Raw genomic sequence first — 21,174 nt, forward strand, 5'->3', positions numbered from 1 at the left:
TTCATTACAATGCACACCTTTTATATTTTTAATATCTATTAAAATAAATTGTAAATCATTTAGGTAAAAATAAGGCCCGTGTATCACTTTCAGGCACATTCCATAGAAACTTTTTTGGATGTTGATGTTAATAACGAGTTTTAATGTCGGAAATAATTTCACCATCACCAACGCATCTAATATTTTCTCTGACTTTCCAGGTTACAATCTAGAAACATACAATCAGTGACAGGATGAAATGAATGAGCAAACTTCATTTAGAAGCTCATTTAAATACAGGATCAGTTCATTTGCATATTGATCAGATGCTTCAGTGCTCTGAGAGTGTTTATAGTGCTGTGAGTTTAACACTTCATCACTGACACACACAACAATCTTCATCAACATGACCTTCATCATCATCTTCATCTGGACTCTCACAGCGTTTGCTCAAGGTTTGTGCAGCACAAGTTTGATATCAATTCATTTCTTCAAGTATATTGTCAAAGTTTTGAGTTGATTTTCTTCTTGTTGTGTGTTTCAGAGAGTAGAGGACAGATCAGCGTCACTCAGAGTCCCTCAACAGCAGCTCAACCAGGAGAAACAGTGAAGATCAGCTGCAAAACCAGCAAAGATGTGTACAGGGATAGTGATGGGACTGAAGGTTTATCCTGGTACTTACAGAAACCTGGAGAAGCTCCTAAACTCCTGATTTATGATGCAAACCGTCTCCAGTCAGGAACTCCATCTAGATTCAGTGGCAGTGGATCTAACAGTGATTTCACTCTGACCATCAGTGGAGTCCAGACTGAAGATGCTGGACATTATTACTGTCAGAGTGTACATGAAATCAACAGTGACTATGTGTTCACACAGTGATAAAGCGTGGTACAAAAACCTGTGTCAGTCAGAGTCACAGTGACTGAACTGATGCTGCAGCTGCTCAAAGGAGGATCTGAAACTCTGTTGTTTTTGCTCTTTCTCCTCATATTCTGACTCTCTGTAGGGAGAAGAGAAATGCTGGAAACTGGACTGATTGAATCTGCACAGGTTTGAGGTTTTGATTTGATTCATTGTGCTCTTATAGATCCGTCACATGATGGAGATTGAAGCTCAACATCTGTCTCACAAACACATGCAGCTGTTTTCAGTCACAGATACAGCTGCTATAATGAATGATGAATGACAAAACTCTAGGATACTTAAATTCAGCACAGAAACTCACAGTTCAACAACATATTTCAAATCAGCAATATAATCTGACATGAATGATATGTAAACCTTGTTTCACAGCTCTTCAAACTCTCTCTTTCAGGTCGGTTCAGCAAATGCTTCACATAAAGATCAGACAGTGTCTCTGCTGATTTATGATCCTAAAACCCTCATATTGTGTGTCAGAGTTTCTCCATCGACTGTAAAACCAGCGATCGATCTCAGTTACTGTACACTACTGTTGGAACAATTGAGATCATTCAAACATAAAAGTAATATATACAAGTACATTTATTACATTTCCATACACGTATGTAAGCTTATGTATATAAAAAAAATGGGAATTTTTATGACATGTACATGCATATCCATTATAAAAACTTGTAGATATTATATGTATATGTAGATAATATATATATATATATATATATATATATATATATATATATATATATATATATATATATATATTATACACACCATATATAAACAGACAGATATGATGTTTTAATAATAATAATCACATAGATATTATTAACATATGAACATATAGAGCTTTGATCTGAGGATTTAATGTGTTATAAACTTATATCTTCATCTATCCAGATAATATATGTATGTGGAAATGATGCATCACCGTATGGGTAACATCTGGAAATATCACTTTTGAAATAGGGCAATATATATAATATATAATATTTCCTAATGGGCAGTGAGATATTTTTTGTCTTTTGAATGACAGTAATATTTCCTTCAGCATTGACGCATTAAATTGATCAAAAGACATTTATAATATTACAAAAGATTTTTATTAAAAAACGCAGATTTCTATTCATCAAAGAATCCTAAAACAATAAATGTATCACAGTTTCCACAAAAATAGGACAGCAAAAAAAAAAAAAAAAAAAAAAAAAAACAATAAGTACCAATGAATTTCCCTTTGAACAGCAAGTTAAGACAAGGCAACTCTATTATATAATGTACAGTGATATGTAGAAAATCTACAATCCATAATAAATATTAAGGCACCATGATACACAGCTTTCAGTGAAGGCAAGAAGATAAGAAGAGGCATGCTGATCACTACATCCCTGTAGTCAAGAATCAGTAAAAAATGTTCTAGACACAAGTTTCTTCCCTGCGTTAAATGAAAAGAAAGACTTTTTTCTAAAACAAACAAAAAATCCTACATGCTTCCTTAACCTTTGTCTCAAATAATTAATATCTGAATTCAAATGTAAACACTAATGTGATCAGTTTCCCTTGTAGAGATCGGAGAACAACAGAACTATCTAAAGAATTTACAGAATTCGATAACCACATAAATTTAGTTTTCTCAACATTTAAGACCAGCTTTAAAGAAAAAAAACCTTGCTTGAATAATATCAAATGCTGACTGTAAATCATCCAGAGCTTGTTGTTGTGTAAGAGCAGAACAATAAATTGACAGAGTCGTCTGCATAAAAGCCTTTGCATGTTTTATATTAACATCGAGACAATTTATATGTACAGTATAGTAAATAATCATGGCCCCAATACAGATCCTTGGGGGACTCCCGTACCCACTTCCATTATGTCTGATTTGCTACCTTCCACATGCAGATGATTACGATTTATTGATTTATTGTCTTCTTTCTAAACTGCATTATCAGCATCATAAATGCTTGATCAATTTAATAAGTCCATTGATTTCAGTTCATCATCATAAGGCAGATATTAACAGCGTCAAATGTTTCTCAATTTCAGAGCAAATGATAACGAATATAATTTAGAGAAATATTCATGCAGGAAAGAATGAACAATGTTATAAACATACATATACAAATGAAAGATCAGATTACCCTACAGCTGCAGTTAACCATTAAACAACATACGCATATCACCATATTCACATTTATTTGATAAAGATTTATAAAGTGAACGTGTTTTATATCATGTGATGCGACTCCCCATCAAACTCAGTGACTGACAGAGACACATGTGTGATGACCCTCATGTATGTTAAAAACCTGCAGGAACATCCATGGATTTAATATAAAATTTGGGAATTAACAGTTATGTTTTCATCCAAATACAGTAAAAAATAAAATCTAAAAATCTAAAATGAGAGAGTCAGGTTAGTAAACTAAAGTTGATCTTAAATTTATTAATTCAATTGAATGATATGATGCAATTTATAACCGCTTGTTCAATAGAAGATCAAATATTATGAAAATTATTCATTTTTTACTCTCTTCTCATTTCAGTAACTGTATTTTGTGTCTGTTAATGTCTTCAGGTAAATGATGTGGAGTGTGTTTGCATATTGATCTGATGCTTCAGTGCTCTGAGAGTGTTTATAGTGCTGTGAGTTTAACACTTCATCACTGACACACACAACAATCTTCATCAACATGACCTTCATCATCATCTTCATCTGGACTCTCACAGCGTTTGCTCAAGGTTTGTGCAGCACAAGTTTGATATCAATTCATTTCTTCAAGTATATTGTCAAAGTTTTGAGTTGATTTTCTTCTTGTTGTGTGTTTCAGAGAGTAGAGGACAGATCAGCGTCACTCAGAGTCCCTCAACAGCAGCTCAACCAGGAGAAACAGTGAAGATCAGCTGTAAAACCAGCACTGATGTGTACATATACCAAAATCAGTATAATTTTTTAGCCTGGTATTTACAGAAACCTGGAGAAGCTCCTAAACTCCTGATTTATTGGGCTAACCGTCTCCAGTCAGGAACTCCATCTAGATTCAGTGGCAGTGGATCTAACAGTGATTTCACTCTGACCATCAGTGGAGTCCAGACTGAAGATGCTGGACATTATTACTGTCAGAGTTTTCACTGCAGAACAGATTCTGATGGTGATTGTGTGGGTGATCGTGTGTTCACACAGTGACAAAGCATCGTACAAAAACCTCTGTCACACTCAAATGAACACACACACTCACACACTGATACTTTGGAAAATTGGATTGACTTTCACAAAAACAGCCTCATCATCACTAAATGTCTCTTGATGCATGAAAACTAGAAATTATTTATAAATAAAATTAAATAAACAAATTAAATTACATTACTCAGAAAATGCATTTATTAATCACAGTTTTATTAGACATTTTAGTTTTGGGTATCTAAATGATCATTTATTTCTCTAAGCATTTGAAATAATTAAAAACGCTTTTAAAAGATGTTTTGATGACCTTTGACCTCTGGAATGACCTTTGCCCTCTCATGGAGTTCACAGTGACATGCTTGTTTCTTTATGCAACTGTGATTTAAATAATCAGAAAACATGGAGCTTTAGACACATTCATGTGTTTTTGACTCATAACATGAAATAAGATCCTGAACACTGTAATGATTTATGTGCATCATCTGCTGTAAGCCGTACACAGATTTACATAGAGACGATTTGCATTTCAGCACAAGCTTCAGGAGGTTTTATAACTCTGTGAGTTTGAGAATCTGAACAACAGCAACCATGAGCTTCATCACCATCTTCATCTGGATCTTCACCAGCTACTGTTTCACAGGTGAGGAGATAAACATACTCTATTCTAACTGACTATCTGTGCCAGAAATACTGTCCTTCAACAAATACTGAATTCTGAATGTTGATTCATTTTTCTTGATGTAGAATCAGCAGCTGGAGTGACAGTCACTCAGACGCCTGCAGAGAAACCTGTTCAACCAGGAGACAAAGTTACCATGTCCTGTAAAACCAGTCCTGAAGTTTACCAGGGTTGGAGTGCTCAGCCTTTACACTGGTACTTACAGAAACCTGGAGAAGCTCCTAAACTCCTGATTTATTGGGCTAACACTCTCCAGTCAGGAACTCCATCTAGATTCAGTGGCAGTGGATCTAACAGTGATTTCACTCTGACCATCAGTGGAGTCCAGACTGAAGATGCTGGACATTATTACTGTCAGAGTGCACACTACATCAGTAGTAGCTGGGTGTTCACACAGTGATAAAGCGTGGTACAAAAACCTGTGTCAGTCAGAGTCACAGTGACTGAACTGATGCTGCAGCTGCTCAAACACTATCACTCACTACTGACACACAGAGACCAAACACACAACTACACATGAGCTCACAACTGAGTCAGGAGTCAAATCAGCTCTATTAGACTGGGATCTGTCCTGTGACAGACAGGCTTGACTCAACTATGCTCAGATTCAAAGAAAACTGTGAGAGTAAACTGATATCAAATCAAACAGACAATAACAGCACCATGTTTTATTTTTATTTTTATAATTTTGTACATTATAGTACACTCATATCTCATTTTAAAGTCATATAGTGAAGTCATTATGTAGCAGCATTGTGTTTTCGTTCACAAAAACCTAATTCTAACCTTTATATATTTGTAATGCTGAGCATTTTTTTTTTCCTATACATGTGCTGGTCATATAATTAGAATATCATCAAAAAGTTTATTTCACTAATTCCACTCAAAAAGTCTTTTAATTTTCTTGTTTTTAACTGACAACCACGGAAAATCCCAAATTCAGTATCTCAGAAAATTAGAATATAACAAAGAAAGAGTTTTTAGAAATCTTGGCCAACTAAAAAGTATGAACATGAAAAGTATGAGCATGTACCACACTCAATACTTAGTTGTGTCTCTTTTGTCTGAATGACTGCAGCAATGCGGCGTGGCATGGAGTCGATCAGTCTGTGGCACTGCTCAGGTGTTATGAGAGCTCAGGTGTCTCTGATAGTGGCCTTCAGCTCTTCTGCATTGTTGGGTCTGGCATATCACATCTTCCTCTTCACAATACCCCATAGATTTTCTATGGGGTTAAGGTCAGGCGAGTTTGCTGGCCAATTAAGAACAGGGACACCATGGTCCTTAAACCAGGTACTGGTAGCTTTGGCACTGTGTGCAGGTGCAGAGTCCTGTTGGAAAATGAAATCTGCATCTCCATAAAGTTGGTCAGCAGCAGAAAGCATGAAGTGCTCTAAAACTTCCTGGTATACGGCTGCGTTGACCTTTGACCTCAGAAAACACAGTGGATCAACACCAGCAGATGACATGGCACCCCAAACCATCACTGACTGTGGAAACTTTACAATGGACCTCAAGCAACATGGATTGTGTGCCTCTCCTCTCTTCCTCCAGACTCTGGGACCCTGATTTCCAAAGGAAATGCAACATTTACTTTCATTAGAGAACATAACTTTGGACCACTCAGCAGCAGTCCAGTCCTTTTTGAAGCGAGACACTTCTGACGCTGTCTGTTGTTCAAGAGTGTCTTGACACAAGGAATGTGAAGCTGAAACCATGTCTTGCATACGTCTGTGTGTAGTGGTTCTTGAAGCACTGGCTCCAGCTGCAGTCCACTCTTTGTGAATCTCCCCCACATTTTTGATTGGGTTTTGTTTCACAACTTTCTCCAGGGTGCAGTTATCCCTATTGCTTGTACACTTTTTTTCTACCACATCTTTTCCTTCCCTTCACCTCTCTATTAATGTGTCTTGACCTCCTTGTTCAAGGTGTCAAAGGTCGACTTTTGGACAACTGTCAAGTCAGCAGTCTTTCCCATGATTGCGTAAAACCCACAGAACTATACCGAGAGACCATTTAAAGGCTTTGCAGGTGTTTTGAGTTAATTAGCTGATTAGAGTGTGGCACCAGGTCTCTTCAATATTGAACCTTTTCACAATATTCTAATTTTCTCAGATAATGAACTTGGGCTTTTCCATAGTTGTCAGTTAAAAATATAAAAATTAAAAGAAATAAACATTTGAAATATATCAGTCTGTGTGTAATGAATGAATATAATATACAAGTTTCACTTTTTGAATGGAATTAGTGAAATCAACTTTTTGATGATATTCTAATAATATGACCAGCACCAGATTCATGATCTTTTATATTCTTTGTTCCTGGGTTGTCTCTTGCTGACCCCTGTTGGTCACTAGCCCATATGCACCACATATTCACCCAACATTTAAATCAATCAAAAATGAAGACGTTTGAAAAAATATAGATTTTGTGTTTTGCACAAAAAATTTAATCATTCATGTTTGAGGGTTAGTAAATGATGACAATTAAAATTTTTGGGTGAACTCTCTCTGTAAAGGAGCCATATGTGTGATATATTTTTACACATGTTCAGTTTTAATACGTTTTCTCAGCAGTTCAGCATTGCATCAATTATTGATGAACATCAGTTTTTGTTTTTTTTTTTCAAATTATTATTAGTTATTAAACCATGAATGGTCTTTGAAAGGTATGTTCTCATTTAAACACGAAAAAATTCTTGTTAATTTCTTATTTACATGTAATGCAGTACTTCCTTCCCCTAATATATATTTACATAACATGTTAATATGCAGGTAAACAAATAAAATGGAATATATTTTATTTTATTTGCATTTGTATGTCAATGGTACAAGATAATTGTATGTAAATCAGTGTGATAAACAATTTAGGTCAAAATTAATCTAAAAGTAGTCTGATTATATTACCTACAATTTGTAATGTAGTGGATTATGTTTCTAAAATTTTGTCTTGTAATTTGGAGACCGTAACAGATTACAATTTGTAAGAACATAACAATCTATGATTATAGATATGTGTAGAGATCTATGGTATGATCTGTGGTCATAAGGTTCATTCATCCAAGTGCGCACAACACACACACACACACACACACACACACAAACTGTAGGTTACAAGTCTGACTCTAATCATTAGGCCACGACTGCCTCTGACCCAGATACTCTTTTGGGGAACCTCTTTTCAGGGAGGCGTTGTCGAAGGTGTCTCTTGTCTTTTCTCAAATGCATAATTCAATTTAGGGTCAAAACTGTAACTTTATCAGAAAGAATAAGACTCATATCGACCAATTTGTTACAAAAAGAAACAAAATAACATTTATTGAACATGCATCCAACCTAAACTCATTACACTTGAGGAATATTTGACCCGAGCCGGATGGACAGTTCTGGAACCGTGACGTCCAGCGACTAGCAAGGGCTCTCTGAAAAATACTGATACTGAACAGGAAGTGTGTGTTCATGACAGGAAACGGAAAACTCCTCAAAGGTCTAAAGAGAAAGACCAAATCAATAGTGTGAAATAATCACTTACCTCTCGTTCTAAAGCACACATAGTAAGACTAAACGTATCATACATCATAACTCTGATGATGATGATGTCATCTGCATGCCACAGATTCTCAGTTCATTTTTAATGATTGGCAGCCAGCAGATGGATGAATGTCTAAATATTTTTTAACACTCATTAGAAAAATCAGCGTCCTGCCAGAACCCAAAGCTCAAGATGAATCTTACAAACATGCTCCTTCTGTTAGAACTTATTACACTCGCATACACCGCATTCATTCTGCATTTAGATCTTATAGGTAATAGATTATAACACACACACACACACACGCACACACACACCCCAACCTACACGAGTTTCCTCTTTCATGAATGATTATTAGTGATGTCATCAATAATGTTGCTACTTGAACATTCAATGACAAAATTACAGCATCATCATGTGCAGCAAACATCAGCCAATGTTTCTGATTGAAAACAAGAGTCTGAACAGAACCTGCAGTTTTCTGTCCCGAACGAAAGACAGCAGAAAGAGTTTGGAGGACTGTCAGACGGTGAGAAAGAGGGTCAGGTGATTGATGTGGGTGAGATCCTCCACATATTAAAGTGCATGAACATTCAGGAGAGGAATCAATCGGCCGTGAGGAAACTGCTGCAGCGCACTCGAGAGTGTGTGTGTGTGTGTGTGTGTGTGTGTGTGTGTGTGTGTGTTCAGTAGTCCTCCACCCAGCCGTTCTCCTGGATGAAAGCATCGATCACCTCCTTCATGGCCAGATTGGGGATCAGCTGATCCTGGGTCAGCGGGCTGCGGGTCACTGGGTCAAAATGTCCCACACGCTACGGAGAGAGAGAGAGAGAGAGAAGAGAGAGAGAGAGAGAGAGAGAGAGAGAGAGAGAGAGAGTGAGAGAGAAGAGAGAGAGAGAGAGAGGGACAGAGAGAGAGAGACAGAGAGAGAGAGAGAAGAGAGATTTTTGATTTCTTCACTAAAGGCTAAATAGAATCCTTTGATATTTTCCACCGTTTTATAAAAGATGTTGTAACTACGCTATCTGGCTGCAAGAAGCATCTTTCTCTATTAATGGCCATTTAAAAATATAAATATAAAACAATAAATAAAACAATACATTATCACTCACTATTAGATAAAAAAATCAACTAGACAAAAAAAATATAAATGCTGCCCTTGCAACTATGTACTTCAAAATACTAAAACTACCCTAAACAACTAAATTACTAAAAACTAAAAATAAACAATTAAAAACATTTATTCACTTATAATTCACAAATACAACTATTTAAATTGTTTAAAAATACCATATAACTATTCAATAACAGAAAAAATAAACCAAAATTCGAAGTTTCAGTTGAAGTACTAAAAATTACTAAAACAAATAAAACTAAAGAAATATTAAAAAGTTAATGTAAACATACAACAAAATTACTAAAACAAACAAAAATAAAACTAAACCTTTTGTTAAATTTTGAAAAATTGCCATTTACTAAAGTTAATAAAAATAGAGAGAAATAAAAAGAAAATAGAAATAAAAAATAAAAATAATAAAAATAAAATGCATAAAGAGAAAAAAAAAATTATACTATAATACATTTAATAATAATAATAATAATAATAACATTATTATTAAAAAAATTAAAAAACACTGGTATAATCTGATCCGCCAATGTGTAATCTTTCAGCCAATCATAGCATTATTCTCCTCTGCCTCTAAAGTGAAAAGTCTCATTAAAAAACCTGACAAAAAAGCAATCTGAGTGCCTCAAAAATGTCTGAAATCCTGCACAAATCAAACAGCCGGCCCTGAGAAGCAGCTGAAGGTGAATGCGCTGTTACCTGTAGATGCTCCTCGATGTCCTTGCGATCGTAGGTGATGCCGCTAGGAGTAATGCAGGGCTCTCTCATCAGCTCAAAACTGATCTTCCCACACAGATAATCTGGGATCTCTCGCTTCTGCACAACAGCCAATCAAACACACACACACACACACACGCATGCTCAGAACACAGCAATCTGGACCAATGATAGACGTTTGAGATGATCTCTTCATACCTTCCTCTTTTCATCGACTTGAGAGAAGAGCTCGTCCATGTCCATCAAATATTTATCCTGCAGGAGCAGCACAGGAAATGACATCACATCATCACGTCCACCGTTCAGAGCGGTGTGTGTATTTGAAAGCGTGTCTCACGTGTTTGGATTTGCTCTTGCAGACGTCTCCTCCGTTCTGAATGTCCTCGGACTGCTTCACTCGGTCGTCCAGCTCTCTGAAACGATCCACAAACACACAGAGACGGACAGATGTTACGGGAGACGTCTACACCGATCCGCACGACTGAGACGAGCGAGCCTCACCTCTCTTTCTCGGCCAGGATGAGTTTGGTGAGATAGGCGTGCAGCTCGTTTTCCTGGCTGAGCCGCTTCTCTTCTATGCTGTTCCAGCGTTTCTTCTTGGCGATGCGAAGAGCACTTGGGATATCGTCTCCGAAATTCAGCCGCTGTTCCTTCGCCAGGTTATAAGCTGAAAAGCATTTAACACACACTGCATCATTTCTATGATGCTTTTTAGGGATGCATCAATGCTAATGATGATGGATAATTATTTATATTACTAGGACAATAATCAATATATTGGATGCAATTGTGCATTATTAGAGACAGGGTTACATTATAATTAACAAAAGAACAGAAAACTGTTGCTGCAGACAGCAATATGCGTATTTGCTGTTCAATTATTGATAATGCTAATCTTATTGTTTTCTATGTTAAAATCAGTTTTTGCTGTTTCATATTTTTTCAAAATCGTTGAAATAAAATATTTTTAACATTAAATGTTTTTTTTATCAATATTATGCATATTTGCAGAATTAAAACAATTTCTATTAAACATACAGCATTTGAATGATATTGTATATCGTGGTTTCTGATCAAATATTGTGCAGCACAGTTGTTTTCAACATTGATAATAATCAGAAATGTTTCTTGAGCAGCAAATTATGATTTTCATGATTTCTGAAGATCATGTGACACTGAAAACTGAAGGAATGATGCTGAAAACACAGCTTTGCATCATAGAAATAGGTTACATTTTACTATATATTCACATAGAAAATAGTTATTTTATATTATAATAATAATAATTCACAATATGGTGATTTTATTGTATTTTTTTAGCCTTGAAAAACAAAAAAAGACTTCATTTGAATCATTTGAAACTGTAATGTTTCTAAACTTTTGATAACTACTCTGTAAATATACACAGAAAGTGAGGTTTTTTATATCCTTAAACATATGAATTTAATATATTATACTGCATACAGAGAGAGACAAATAGAGAGCGAAAGAGTGCCTTTGACTAAAAAAGAAAATATAATTTTTGTTTAACAGAAGAAAGTAAGTCAGTTTTAGAACAACGAGGATAGTAAATGACGATAGAATTTGGGGTGAATTATTATATTAAAAACCTTAAAAAAATGCAAATTTAAATGTGCAACTTTTATTTCCTAATTTAATTTCAATTCCATAGTAATTGGGTGTGTACCTCTCTGTAGATTGCCGATGGCCTCTTCATAATTCTCCAGCTCCAGCTGACACTGGCCCAGGAAAAAGTGTGCCTTCACCGATTGGCTGTCGAGCTCGAGGGCGTGTTTACAGTCGGCCAGCGCCTTGTCGTACTGCAGCAGCTTCACGTAGCACAGCGCTCTGTTAGTGTAGTACACGGCCACCGACGGGTTACGATTCTACACACAGCAGAAACACATTCAGTACAACACAACTCTCATCAATCCTACATGATCTAGATCCAAACCTTCTCCAGCTGATGAGATAATGCATTACTGAATGACAAACATGCATCTAAATATTACATACACTGAGCACAGTTGAGCTGCTCAATATTTGTGTGTAAACTGTGATGGATTTATTAACAACTCTTGATGACATTATTATCTTTTGTAACATTATAAATGTCTTAACTATCACTTTTGATAAATTTAATACATTCTTGTGTATTATATATAAATCATATAGCAGAATCCCAATAAAAGGGGTTCTTCTGAAAGGTAAATTAAGTCCATGACTTAAACACAGGCAAATGATTATTTACATATTCAAATGGAATGATTTGATTGAATTAGCCTAGGTTTTAGTGAAAAGCAAAGATGTTTGAAATTCCAAATCGAATTCATAGAAATATTGAATATTTAACCCGATTAATCACAAGAAGTATGACATTTATTATCAAAATAAAATAAAATAGCATCACTAGTAACAAAATGCCACTTTGTGCCAAATTTTACTCCCAGGGGATGAATTTTATCATTCAAAATTTGTATAAATTATAATAAATGACATTTACTCCATAAACACTGATGTGCCCACAAATGCCTCACTAACAGACACAAATACACTTTGATATTCAACATAATACAATATTACTAATCACAATGTTCAAATTTTCTTTTTTTTTCAAAAGTTGGATGTCAAAGATTTTTTTTTTCTATCAAACGCGCATGTAATTTTCAACAGTTTGATGTAAGGTATTATTCTTTTCTATCAAATGCACATATAAATCTGAACGGTATGTTGTCAGTATGACGGTTTTCTCTCCTGTAAACGGCCCTCTCGTGCTCCACTCACAATGGCTTTGCTGTAGCAGGTGGCAGCCTCCTGGTATTTGCGGCTGAGGAACAGACGGTTGCCCTGCTCCTTCAGCTCCTGTGCAGAGGAGCTTTTCTCCGGGCTGCTCGCCATCTTCTCCACGGGCTCTGCGGTGGCCGCTTCCCCCTGCTTCCCGATCCTGTTCCCCGTGTCTTCGGTGAACACCGTCCCGTCCCAGGGACACAGATACACTGCAAACCTCTCACACTGCAGGGACACACCAAACACACACACATCAATCTGCATGCAATAATACACATCTATAGCCTACAGAACACACACATCTGGACTCTGATAAGGCATTGACAGCTGTTGCAGATGATTCAATCGCCTCCAACTAAGTAGTGAACATACAACTCAAAGCAAAACCGAGACTGAATCATTAGAGTCGAGTCAAAGTAATGATTCATTTGAAACACATTGTGATTAGAAGAGAGACTCTGTGGAATGACACGTGACTGACACATCTGTACGACTAACTTACAGGCGTATTGGTCAACTTAATGCTGCCTATTTGACTTTACATTCCATAATTAAGAAGAAAGATATGTTTAATTTCACTCGTACCGGGTTTCTGCTGAACTGACGACTGTCGTTAGCAAACCGGTCGCGACGCTGGAGCGTTTATGATCGCTTTTCGATCCCTTATTCCGAATAAAACGCTGTCAGACTCATACTCCGACACGAACATGACATTAGGGTGACAAATCTCTGACGTTTTCATCGGCGATCGCTAAAAACACGACATTTCACTCGCGGGCGTGAGACGCTAGCATCATGTTTCGGTTGTTTTGACTGGTCCGTCACGGTGACGTTGCCGGATGTGACGATCTTACAGCTCGTCGCCAGCGTAATGACGCAATCTGTCGGAGACGTACAGAAATGTTGCAGACGCTTAAACCGATTTACAAATGAGGACAAAAGATGCAATTAAAATCAACAAAAGATTTGATAAAAATGTTACATATACTACTATTATTAATAATATTTTTTCTACCGGTTTATATTTTATAGCAAGTTAATTTTAATATACAATAATGATTTTGATTATGAATTAAAAAAAACAGTAGTGATATGGATCCTTCACATGAATCTTTGATCAACTGTAATCGTACATAAAATGGAATCTAACTTGAAAATGTAAAAATTAAATGTATTAATAATGTGTATTTCACATTCAATTAATTGCAGCAAGAAAGAAACAAAATCAAAACATTGTAACTATGGCTAAAATATTTTCAATACATTCATCTTACCAGTAATTATTTAACAAAAAGTGACTTATCCAACTAATAACCTGAGGATGTACAAGTCCCTTCATTAACGACAAACACCATTTAAAAGTCATAAAACCATTTAATGCACTTTAATAAGGGCAACATGAAATCAAAACAGCCTTATAAAAGATCATGTACAGAGTAAATCAAAGAATATGCCATGACGGATTCAGTTTAGATTGTTAAACTCCTACGCCTCTGCTACAGATACAAAGAGTCAGTCTCTAGGAGGAGTACTGCAGCTCTATTTAAAGAAAAGGGGATTTAAACTGACCTCAGAACATGCACAAATCCACTCAGGACAAATCCAAATCCCCCAAAACAACAGACATTATAGAGAGGCAAAAAAAAATAAGTGGCATACATCTGATAGAAGAAGAAAAAAAAAAGAATACCCTTAACTCCACACACACACAAAATATTGTCATTTCAACATTTGACAGTGAATCCGACAGGACTGAGATATTAAAGACTGTAATGAAACGGCGTGGGCAGTTTACTACGGACCAAGCAAACATGATAAATAAAAAAAAGTGTATATGTATGAGAGCGCGCTGTGTGCTGTATGTGTGTGTGTTATGGTAGTGTGAGATGATTCAGATCTCTCCAGCCTCTCTGTCATCATGACGGCGAGACTCCGTCCTCCCATTCATCCCGTCTGATCTCCGCTCGGAGGAACTGCGCTTGCTGTCCCTCTCACGATCACGGTCCCGAGAAGATCTAACACACACACACACATCAATCCTCTGTTACTACGAGATCATGGAGGGTTTGTTTTTTTTATGGTGAAAAGCATAATTCATTTAAAACCACAAGTCAGGCTTTTCAAAGCTTGATTAGAGCGAGAGAGTATTAATTGTTATTACTTGTGTGAGTGTTCTCGGCTGTGCCGCGAGCGGGATCGGGATCTGGATCGGTGTCGTCGGCGTCTGTCTCGCTCTTTGGAGCGAGAGCGGGAACGACGTTTCTCCCTCGATGCAGAGCGGGAACGACGCTTCTCTCGCGATGCAGAGTGGGAACGACGGCGTCTGCGCTCTCGATCGTGGTCACGAGAACGTGATCTAGAAACACGAGGAAGAAGAAAAACAGACATGAACAACTGGTACATGCATGAGATTACAGAAATATTCTTGTTGCAACATTATGAATTAACCAGACATTGATTTGCATGTTTGTTATCAAGCTGACATGAAAATAAATGCTGAATGTACAAGAGAATGAACAACTGACCTCTTGCGTTCTCGGCTACGTGACTTTGTCCTACAAGGAAAACCAGAGGAATAATTATTTTGGTCAATATTAATTCAACTAATTAATCATGCATGTATTCAATCCTTTAAAAACAAACTTGCCTTTTTAACAGTTTCTCTGAACTTTAAGTTTAAACAAACAAATGTAATAATACATCATACAAATAAAAATAACTTCAGATTCTACAAGATATTTCACAAAAATCAAGTGTCTTAGAAATGCATGAAGGTCGCATGAAAATACAGAATTTATACCAAAAAAAAAAAAAATGTATTTTTAACGGTGGATTTCCTTATATTTTAAATTCACTTATAAAAGGGTACAAAGGACTAGAGGAAGTACATGCACATTTCAATACATCATAGAAATAATAAATAAAGAACTAGCAAACCAGACAAAGATAACCTCTACATTTCGCAAAAATTAGGAATCTTATAAATGGTCACATAAATATGTTTTCAAAAATAATGATTTTAACATGCAATATCTTTGATTTTTAAATATATTTTAGCACACACACATACATACACACATAAATGCACTGGCAAACCACACAAGATCATTTTAGATTCTACAGAATAATACACAAAAATTTGCAATCCTAGAAATGCACAAAGATCTTATGAAAATATATTCTCACTGCTTTTTCATTTTCTCCTCTCTCTCCCGCTCTTCCCTCCGCTTCAGTCGCTCCTGGTTTCTCCTCTCCTGTTTGTCCTGCACCGTTTTCTGTGGAGATTAAATGTTGCAATGTCATTTACTATTCGAGACCACTGATCCCCTCCGTGTCCCGAGTCGGTCCGACACGAAACGATACCTTCAGCTGCTCCAGCTTCTCTCTGATCTGAATGAAGCCCAGGTGCAGTTTGCCACCAAAGTGGTCAGCGAGACGCCGGTCGTTGTCATGAAGACCCAGGTAAGCGGAGCAAACCTCACAGACGCGCAACTTCTGCTGCTGGAAACTGGAGGCGGGCATTGAGTTCCTGTACTCTTCCTGTGAATAAACCAGAGCAAATGATGCTACAAGGAGAAGACAGACATCCAGGAAGCACTATAAACTCCCACTAGAGTAAGAGAGAGATTATAGCGGTGATAATGTATGTTGATTAACCTCAGCATCCTTCTTCTTAGCTCGGACTCTCTCAACCTCCTGAAGAACTGTCTGGGCTTCATCCACATTTCCCTCAGCGCCGAGCTGTTCAGCCTTCGCCAGCAGCTTTCCGATCTCCTCGTTCAACTCATGAACCTTTTCTGCCTGCCAAACAAAACAAAATGCAAATGAGATGCAGATTGCACAACTGCATGAGCTCTTTAGATAATATAGAGTTGAATACACCTCATCTTATTCAATTTTCTCTCTTTATTTAGACACAAAAGATCAGATTATTCATGAACTAACTTGAAAAACAAAAGTAAAGGAAGGGCTGCTCGATTATGCCAAAAATCATAAAAACATGGAGATATGATTGTTTTTGTTTTTTGTTAACTTCCACTAGGTTTATTACAGTTAACTAAAACTATATTATATGTATTCCATCTAGTTGCAAAGAAAACATTTTGCCTTAAGTCTTGATACTAATATAAAACAAAAAAAACTGTATTTCAATGACAACTACAAAACATCTAGGGAAGAGCAAAGCACACTGTTGTAAGATGTGTGCAGTATTTATAAGACGACAAAACAAGAGCATTATTGTGAAATGCAATGCTGCACGCTTGTTTTATCTTGATTATCTTGTGTCCTATCATTAGAAGCTTTCCTAAGGAAATATACACAGTATACACTCACTCCACCTCAATTTAAATCATTTTTAAAATGGTTAAGTTCCAATGTCGCCAGGCCACTAGAAACACTGACTAGATTGAGACTCATCTGACTCCACAATATTCTATTTCATTTCCTGTTGCTCTGATATGTAAATAATTCAAGTCCCATTCATGGATATCAGTGGATTTCTGGTTGACATTATCACACCCAGTGCTATATAATCACGTCATACCTTTGCGGCCACCTCGGCGCTGATCTCTTCCTGTGTCTCAGCTAGACGCTTCTTGGCCAACTCTGTCCTGCGGTCACAGTCGGCAATAAACGACTCCAGATGATCCACCGCCTGCAGAACACGACACAGATTCAGCATCAGAATTTAAAAAGCATTCACTGAAAACACCAGCTCGACTCACTTACATCTAGTTCGAAGAACAGGTCTCTCTCTTTAGACGCGATCTCGTAGTCTGCTCTCAGCGCCAGGTCATGGATCTTAGAGCATTCGCCGAGGTCCATGCGCTACAAACACAGGGAAGAGACGAAGACTTCATCAATACGCTGCACAGATACTCAGCGTTGACTGTTGTAATGTTTTCCCTCACCGTTCCAGAGAGGATGTCATGCGGGCAGCAGTTGAGCAGGTGCGATTTGCAGACGCGCTCGTCTGTGAATTTAACCCTCTGTCTCGTCTCATCTCCTGTAAGGACACAGCACAGAATACACATTCAATGAGACCACACACACTCTCGCACGTGTCTCACACACACACACAGCGTCCGCTACATACTGCTAACTTTGTGGCCAAGGGTCATAGCCCTGCCTGAAATCATGAGATCTGACATAACTTGTGTTTGACAGCGTCAGATATAATCTGCGCTAGACAGGAAAGTACAAGATTTCCTTTCATGGAGATATTTAACTTCCACTGACCCAAGGCCGGGTTTCTTTAACTGGCTCCTAAATAGAAAGGTCTAAAAATAAAGTGGTAGCATGTGATCTTGGACCAAACCAAGAGTTTTTATTAGTTATTTATTCCGTACAGCCACCATATAAATAGACTGATGTTTTCTACGGTTAACTTTAGGACTGGGTGATAGAGCTAAACAAATTATATCTTAATGCATAAAAAAAAAAGTTTACAAAGATATCATTTACATGCACCCATAGTAAAACACAATGCATGGTATTTTATTCAATTAACACATGAAAAAAGCCACAGGAGTATGAATAATTTGGAAAGGAATCAAACTTGCCCTATTCAATGCCATATCTACCAGAAAAAAAAAGATAAAATCAGACACATTACATTTGGAAAGTTTATTCCAAATAAAGCATTTAAGTCAGGTAAGATGTTTCTAAACAGTATAAAGCCAGAAAACCACATCAAATAGGTTTAATATCACCCAGCCCTAGTTTGCATGATGCATCTACGCTTTTATAACTTCCAATTGAGTGCAAAGGCGTCTGGGATAGCAGATCAGAGAGGGATGTCATGTTGCAGAGAGTCAGTAATAGCACTATCCCTCATGAGTGCATACAGAAATGCTGCATAATCTAATGTGCATGTTAAACCACAGTTGACCAAGTTGAAATAAGACATTGAGAACTAAAGTGAAAGGTTAATTGATACACACTGCGAGGTCTCTCCCATTCAGAACCCCTCCTGCGGTCCCAGCCTCTAAATGATTAAAGGGAAAAGCTTTTCTTGGCCAAACCTGTAATGAGGAAGTTGGGAATGATACAGAAGAATAAAAGTGAAGACGTCGGCGGAGGAATTTGAGTTTTCTTTCCTTTATCTTATTTTCTATCTTTCTTTTAAGTGAGATTTGAGGAAAGCCGCTGGGCAGACGCTTCGTGTCCTCTCTGCTCACTCTTACGTTACCAACTAGCGTGATGTGTGACACAGTTACTGCTGGAAAGCAAACAGTATTGGTTTTCATATTGATAACAGCTTTAAAAAGCATTGGTGACTCACGGCTCGATGAACATGAGGCTTTTCTGCAACTCCCTTGCAGATGTAGGCTGGCAAACATACACTGAACCTTAATGAATAGAATAAAGGGGCCACAATTGTTCAGTCTGTATGAAACAAATGTACGGGAAGCATATGAATTCATCTCAGCATTCACACAGACAGTCGCTTCATTCACACGGAGGGTGAGATTTCTTACAGCCAGTAAAACTCAATTTAACAAACTCAGAAGACCTTCTGTTGTTTACTCATCTTAAGCTAAATTCTCTTGAGCTGATCAAAATCATATCACATAATCTAAACGTCATATTTCCTCTTGGCACTGCTCCTTCAGATTTAATGCTTGAATCCATTTTTTGATAAATTATTTTGTAATTATATGAAATCCAACTTGAGAGGTGACCAAAGATGCTAAATTTAAATATTATATATACATTTATATACACATAAACACACACACACTCACATATATATATATATATAGTTATATTTTATCTATTCATAAATATGCATATATTGATTTTCACACAATGTTAATTTACAAAAAAATCCACTGACAAGGTTGTAAAAATAGCCAAAAAACCTATGCTGTTTTATATATTTCATACACACACAAACAACTCATACACACTCAAATGTTTTGATTTTATATACATACACACATACATATATATATATATATATATATATATATATATATATATATATATATATATATATATATATATATATATATATATAAAACAATAGAATAGACTGACAATGCTGTCAACATTGTAAGACATCAGATAATTAATTGGCCTTGAGATTATATTGGTCTATCAATAACTTTAATAATAATACCAACATTACTACTTTTAATAAGATTTCCAATTAAGTTACATAATCTGGTGCCTATATATTACTTATTCTTAATACTTAAGACTAAATCTAAATGAACTGTTAATAGTTATAAAAACAAGATTATTTTCTAAACTTTTTAATAATAATAATGTATCGGAGTATAACAAATGAATAAACTAAAGCGTCATTTCTAATAAAACGTCCCCCATTAGCATAGCATATGGAACCGTGACGTCATCACTCCCCTTCATGGACACAAACATTTAAACTGAAGCGTTTCAAGAGGAAATACTGCTGCATTTAGCTAATCCTAAAACTCTGATTTATATCTTAAAACATCGATTTTACTGTTTGACTGGGTTATTATGTTCTGGCCTGGGTTAATCTGAGCGCGCGGCCTTCAGAAATCGTCTCAGAGCCGTTAGCACGCGGCTAACACTCACCATCCCTCGACGTTCCCATCAGCTGATCCAGCAAAGCTCTCATCTGAGCCTGGGCCGACATCCTGAGACGATTAACTCGCTCGCCTCACAAAGGTGATGGTAATTTTACCCTAAAAATGAAAGTTTTAACAATCTGCAGACCGCTTCGCTGTGCTGTCTGTCGCCGCCGTCGCTCTCTCTACTCAAACGCCAAACGGGCGAGCGACCAATCAGAGCGCGATACGCACTCTTAAAGAGACAGTGCATTTTTCCCCCCTGAACACGATTTTTTTAAAATGTCATTATTACATTATAGTTTTTAGCATATTTTTTTAAAGCCATTTTATTCATATTATTGTTATGGCCTTTGTAGAGGACGACAGGACTAAGTTATAGTCTATAACATAAATAGAGATAAAAAAAGAATCGCAGTATTGGCAAAAACAACGTTTTAGGTTTCAGGCAATTTTTAGCAAAACTTTGTGCAAAGACGATTCTCAACTATGTTATGAAATACTATTTTACTTTATGCAGAATATGGGTAAAGTATTCATAAATTAGTATTCCCATTCAATACAATGTATCTATACATTACATCTACCTGTACTTTGCATATTAATTTGTTCTTGGGGCAAATCATAATGAAAAAAAATTGTAATAATGGAAGCAATAACTTGGCATCAGAAAAATTCACATTTCATATGAATATTG

The 21,174-nt window shown here is 36.5% G+C and overlaps 2 protein-coding genes and 2 gene segments (V, D, J or C); 2 read left to right on the top strand and 2 right to left on the bottom strand.

The window, feature by feature from the left end:
- Positions 1-156: 156 nt before the first annotated feature.
- On the top strand, positions 157-1,022 carry LOC113092696 (Ig kappa chain V region S211-like). The segment is given in 2 exon segments: positions 157-434; positions 524-1,022. Coding segments are annotated over 2 exon segments (384 nt in total).
- Positions 1,023-4,633: 3,611 nt separating this feature from the next.
- Positions 4,634-5,154, top strand: LOC113092733 (Ig kappa chain V region K29-213-like). The segment is given in 2 exon segments: positions 4,634-4,715; positions 4,820-5,154. Coding segments are annotated over 2 exon segments (387 nt in total).
- Positions 5,155-7,988: 2,834 nt separating this feature from the next.
- LOC113092681 (STIP1 homology and U box-containing protein 1-like) lies at positions 7,989-13,770 on the bottom strand. 2 transcript variants are annotated; one of them, XM_026258391.1, is made up of 8 exons: positions 13,501-13,770; positions 12,913-13,140; positions 11,816-12,014; positions 10,630-10,795; positions 10,466-10,541; positions 10,327-10,383; positions 10,111-10,227; positions 7,989-9,097 (listed from the first exon to the last, which is right to left on the bottom strand). In XM_026258391.1, the coding sequence occupies exons 2-8, from the start codon at positions 13,024-13,026 to the stop codon at positions 8,972-8,974; spliced, it is 855 nt and encodes a 284-aa protein (XP_026114176.1). In that variant the 5' UTR covers positions 13,027-13,140; positions 13,501-13,770; the 3' UTR covers positions 7,989-8,971. The 2 variants fall into 2 exon arrangements, with proteins under 2 accessions (XP_026114176.1, XP_026114177.1); XM_026258392.1 differs by having other exon boundaries at positions 13,418-13,770.
- Positions 13,771-14,269: 499 nt separating this feature from the next.
- Positions 14,270-20,680, bottom strand: LOC113092674 (putative RNA-binding protein Luc7-like 1). Of its 5 annotated transcripts, none has more exons than XM_026258380.1 (11): positions 20,485-20,635; positions 19,202-19,268; positions 17,829-17,923; positions 17,647-17,745; positions 17,462-17,572; positions 16,573-16,716; positions 16,279-16,455; positions 16,102-16,190; positions 15,441-15,470; positions 15,077-15,271; positions 14,270-14,930 (listed from the first exon to the last, which is right to left on the bottom strand). In XM_026258380.1, exons 1-11 carry the CDS (start codon positions 20,485-20,487, stop codon positions 14,807-14,809), a joined length of 1,134 nt encoding a protein of 377 aa, XP_026114165.1. In that variant the 5' UTR covers positions 20,488-20,635; the 3' UTR covers positions 14,270-14,806. The 5 variants fall into 5 exon arrangements, with proteins under 5 accessions (XP_026114165.1, XP_026114168.1, XP_026114166.1 ...); XM_026258383.1 differs by having other exon boundaries at positions 18,861-19,268; positions 20,485-20,566; XM_026258381.1 differs by lacking the exon at positions 19,202-19,268 and having other exon boundaries at positions 20,485-20,680.
- Between the last annotated feature and the right edge of the window lie 494 nt (positions 20,681-21,174).

Source organism: Carassius auratus, unplaced genomic scaffold (genome assembly GCF_003368295.1).
Source record: "Carassius auratus strain Wakin unplaced genomic scaffold, ASM336829v1 scaf_tig00214714_1_2670353, whole genome shotgun sequence".
In the NCBI taxonomy this organism is placed as follows: Eukaryota; Metazoa; Chordata; class Actinopteri; order Cypriniformes; family Cyprinidae; genus Carassius; species Carassius auratus.

Excerpts from the sequence above, each read along its gene's own strand:
- LOC113092681 (XM_026258391.1), bottom strand. The coding sequence starts at position 13,026 with ATGGCGAGCAGCCCGGAGAAAAGCTCCTCTGCACAGGAGCTGAAGGAG. Across the intron at positions 12,015-12,912 it reads CCTGCTACAGCAAAGCCATT|AATCGTAACCCGTCGGTGGC; the intron begins GTGAGTGGAGCA and ends TGCTGTGTGTAG. Across the intron at positions 10,796-11,815 it reads CATCGGCAATCTACAGAGAG|CTTATAACCTGGCGAAGGAA; the intron begins GTACACACCCAA and ends AATGCTTTTCAG.
- LOC113092674 (XM_026258379.1), bottom strand. The coding sequence starts at position 19,343 with ATGAATTCATATGCTTCCCGTACATTTGTTTCATACAGACTGAACAAT. Across the intron at positions 17,573-17,646 it reads ACCTGTTCTTCGAACTAGAT|GCGGTGGATCATCTGGAGTC; the intron begins GTAAGTGAGTCG and ends CGTGTTCTGCAG. Across the intron at positions 14,931-15,076 it reads AGCCGAGAACACTCACACAA|ATCTTCTCGGGACCGTGATC; the intron begins GTAATAACAATT and ends TGTGTGTGTTAG.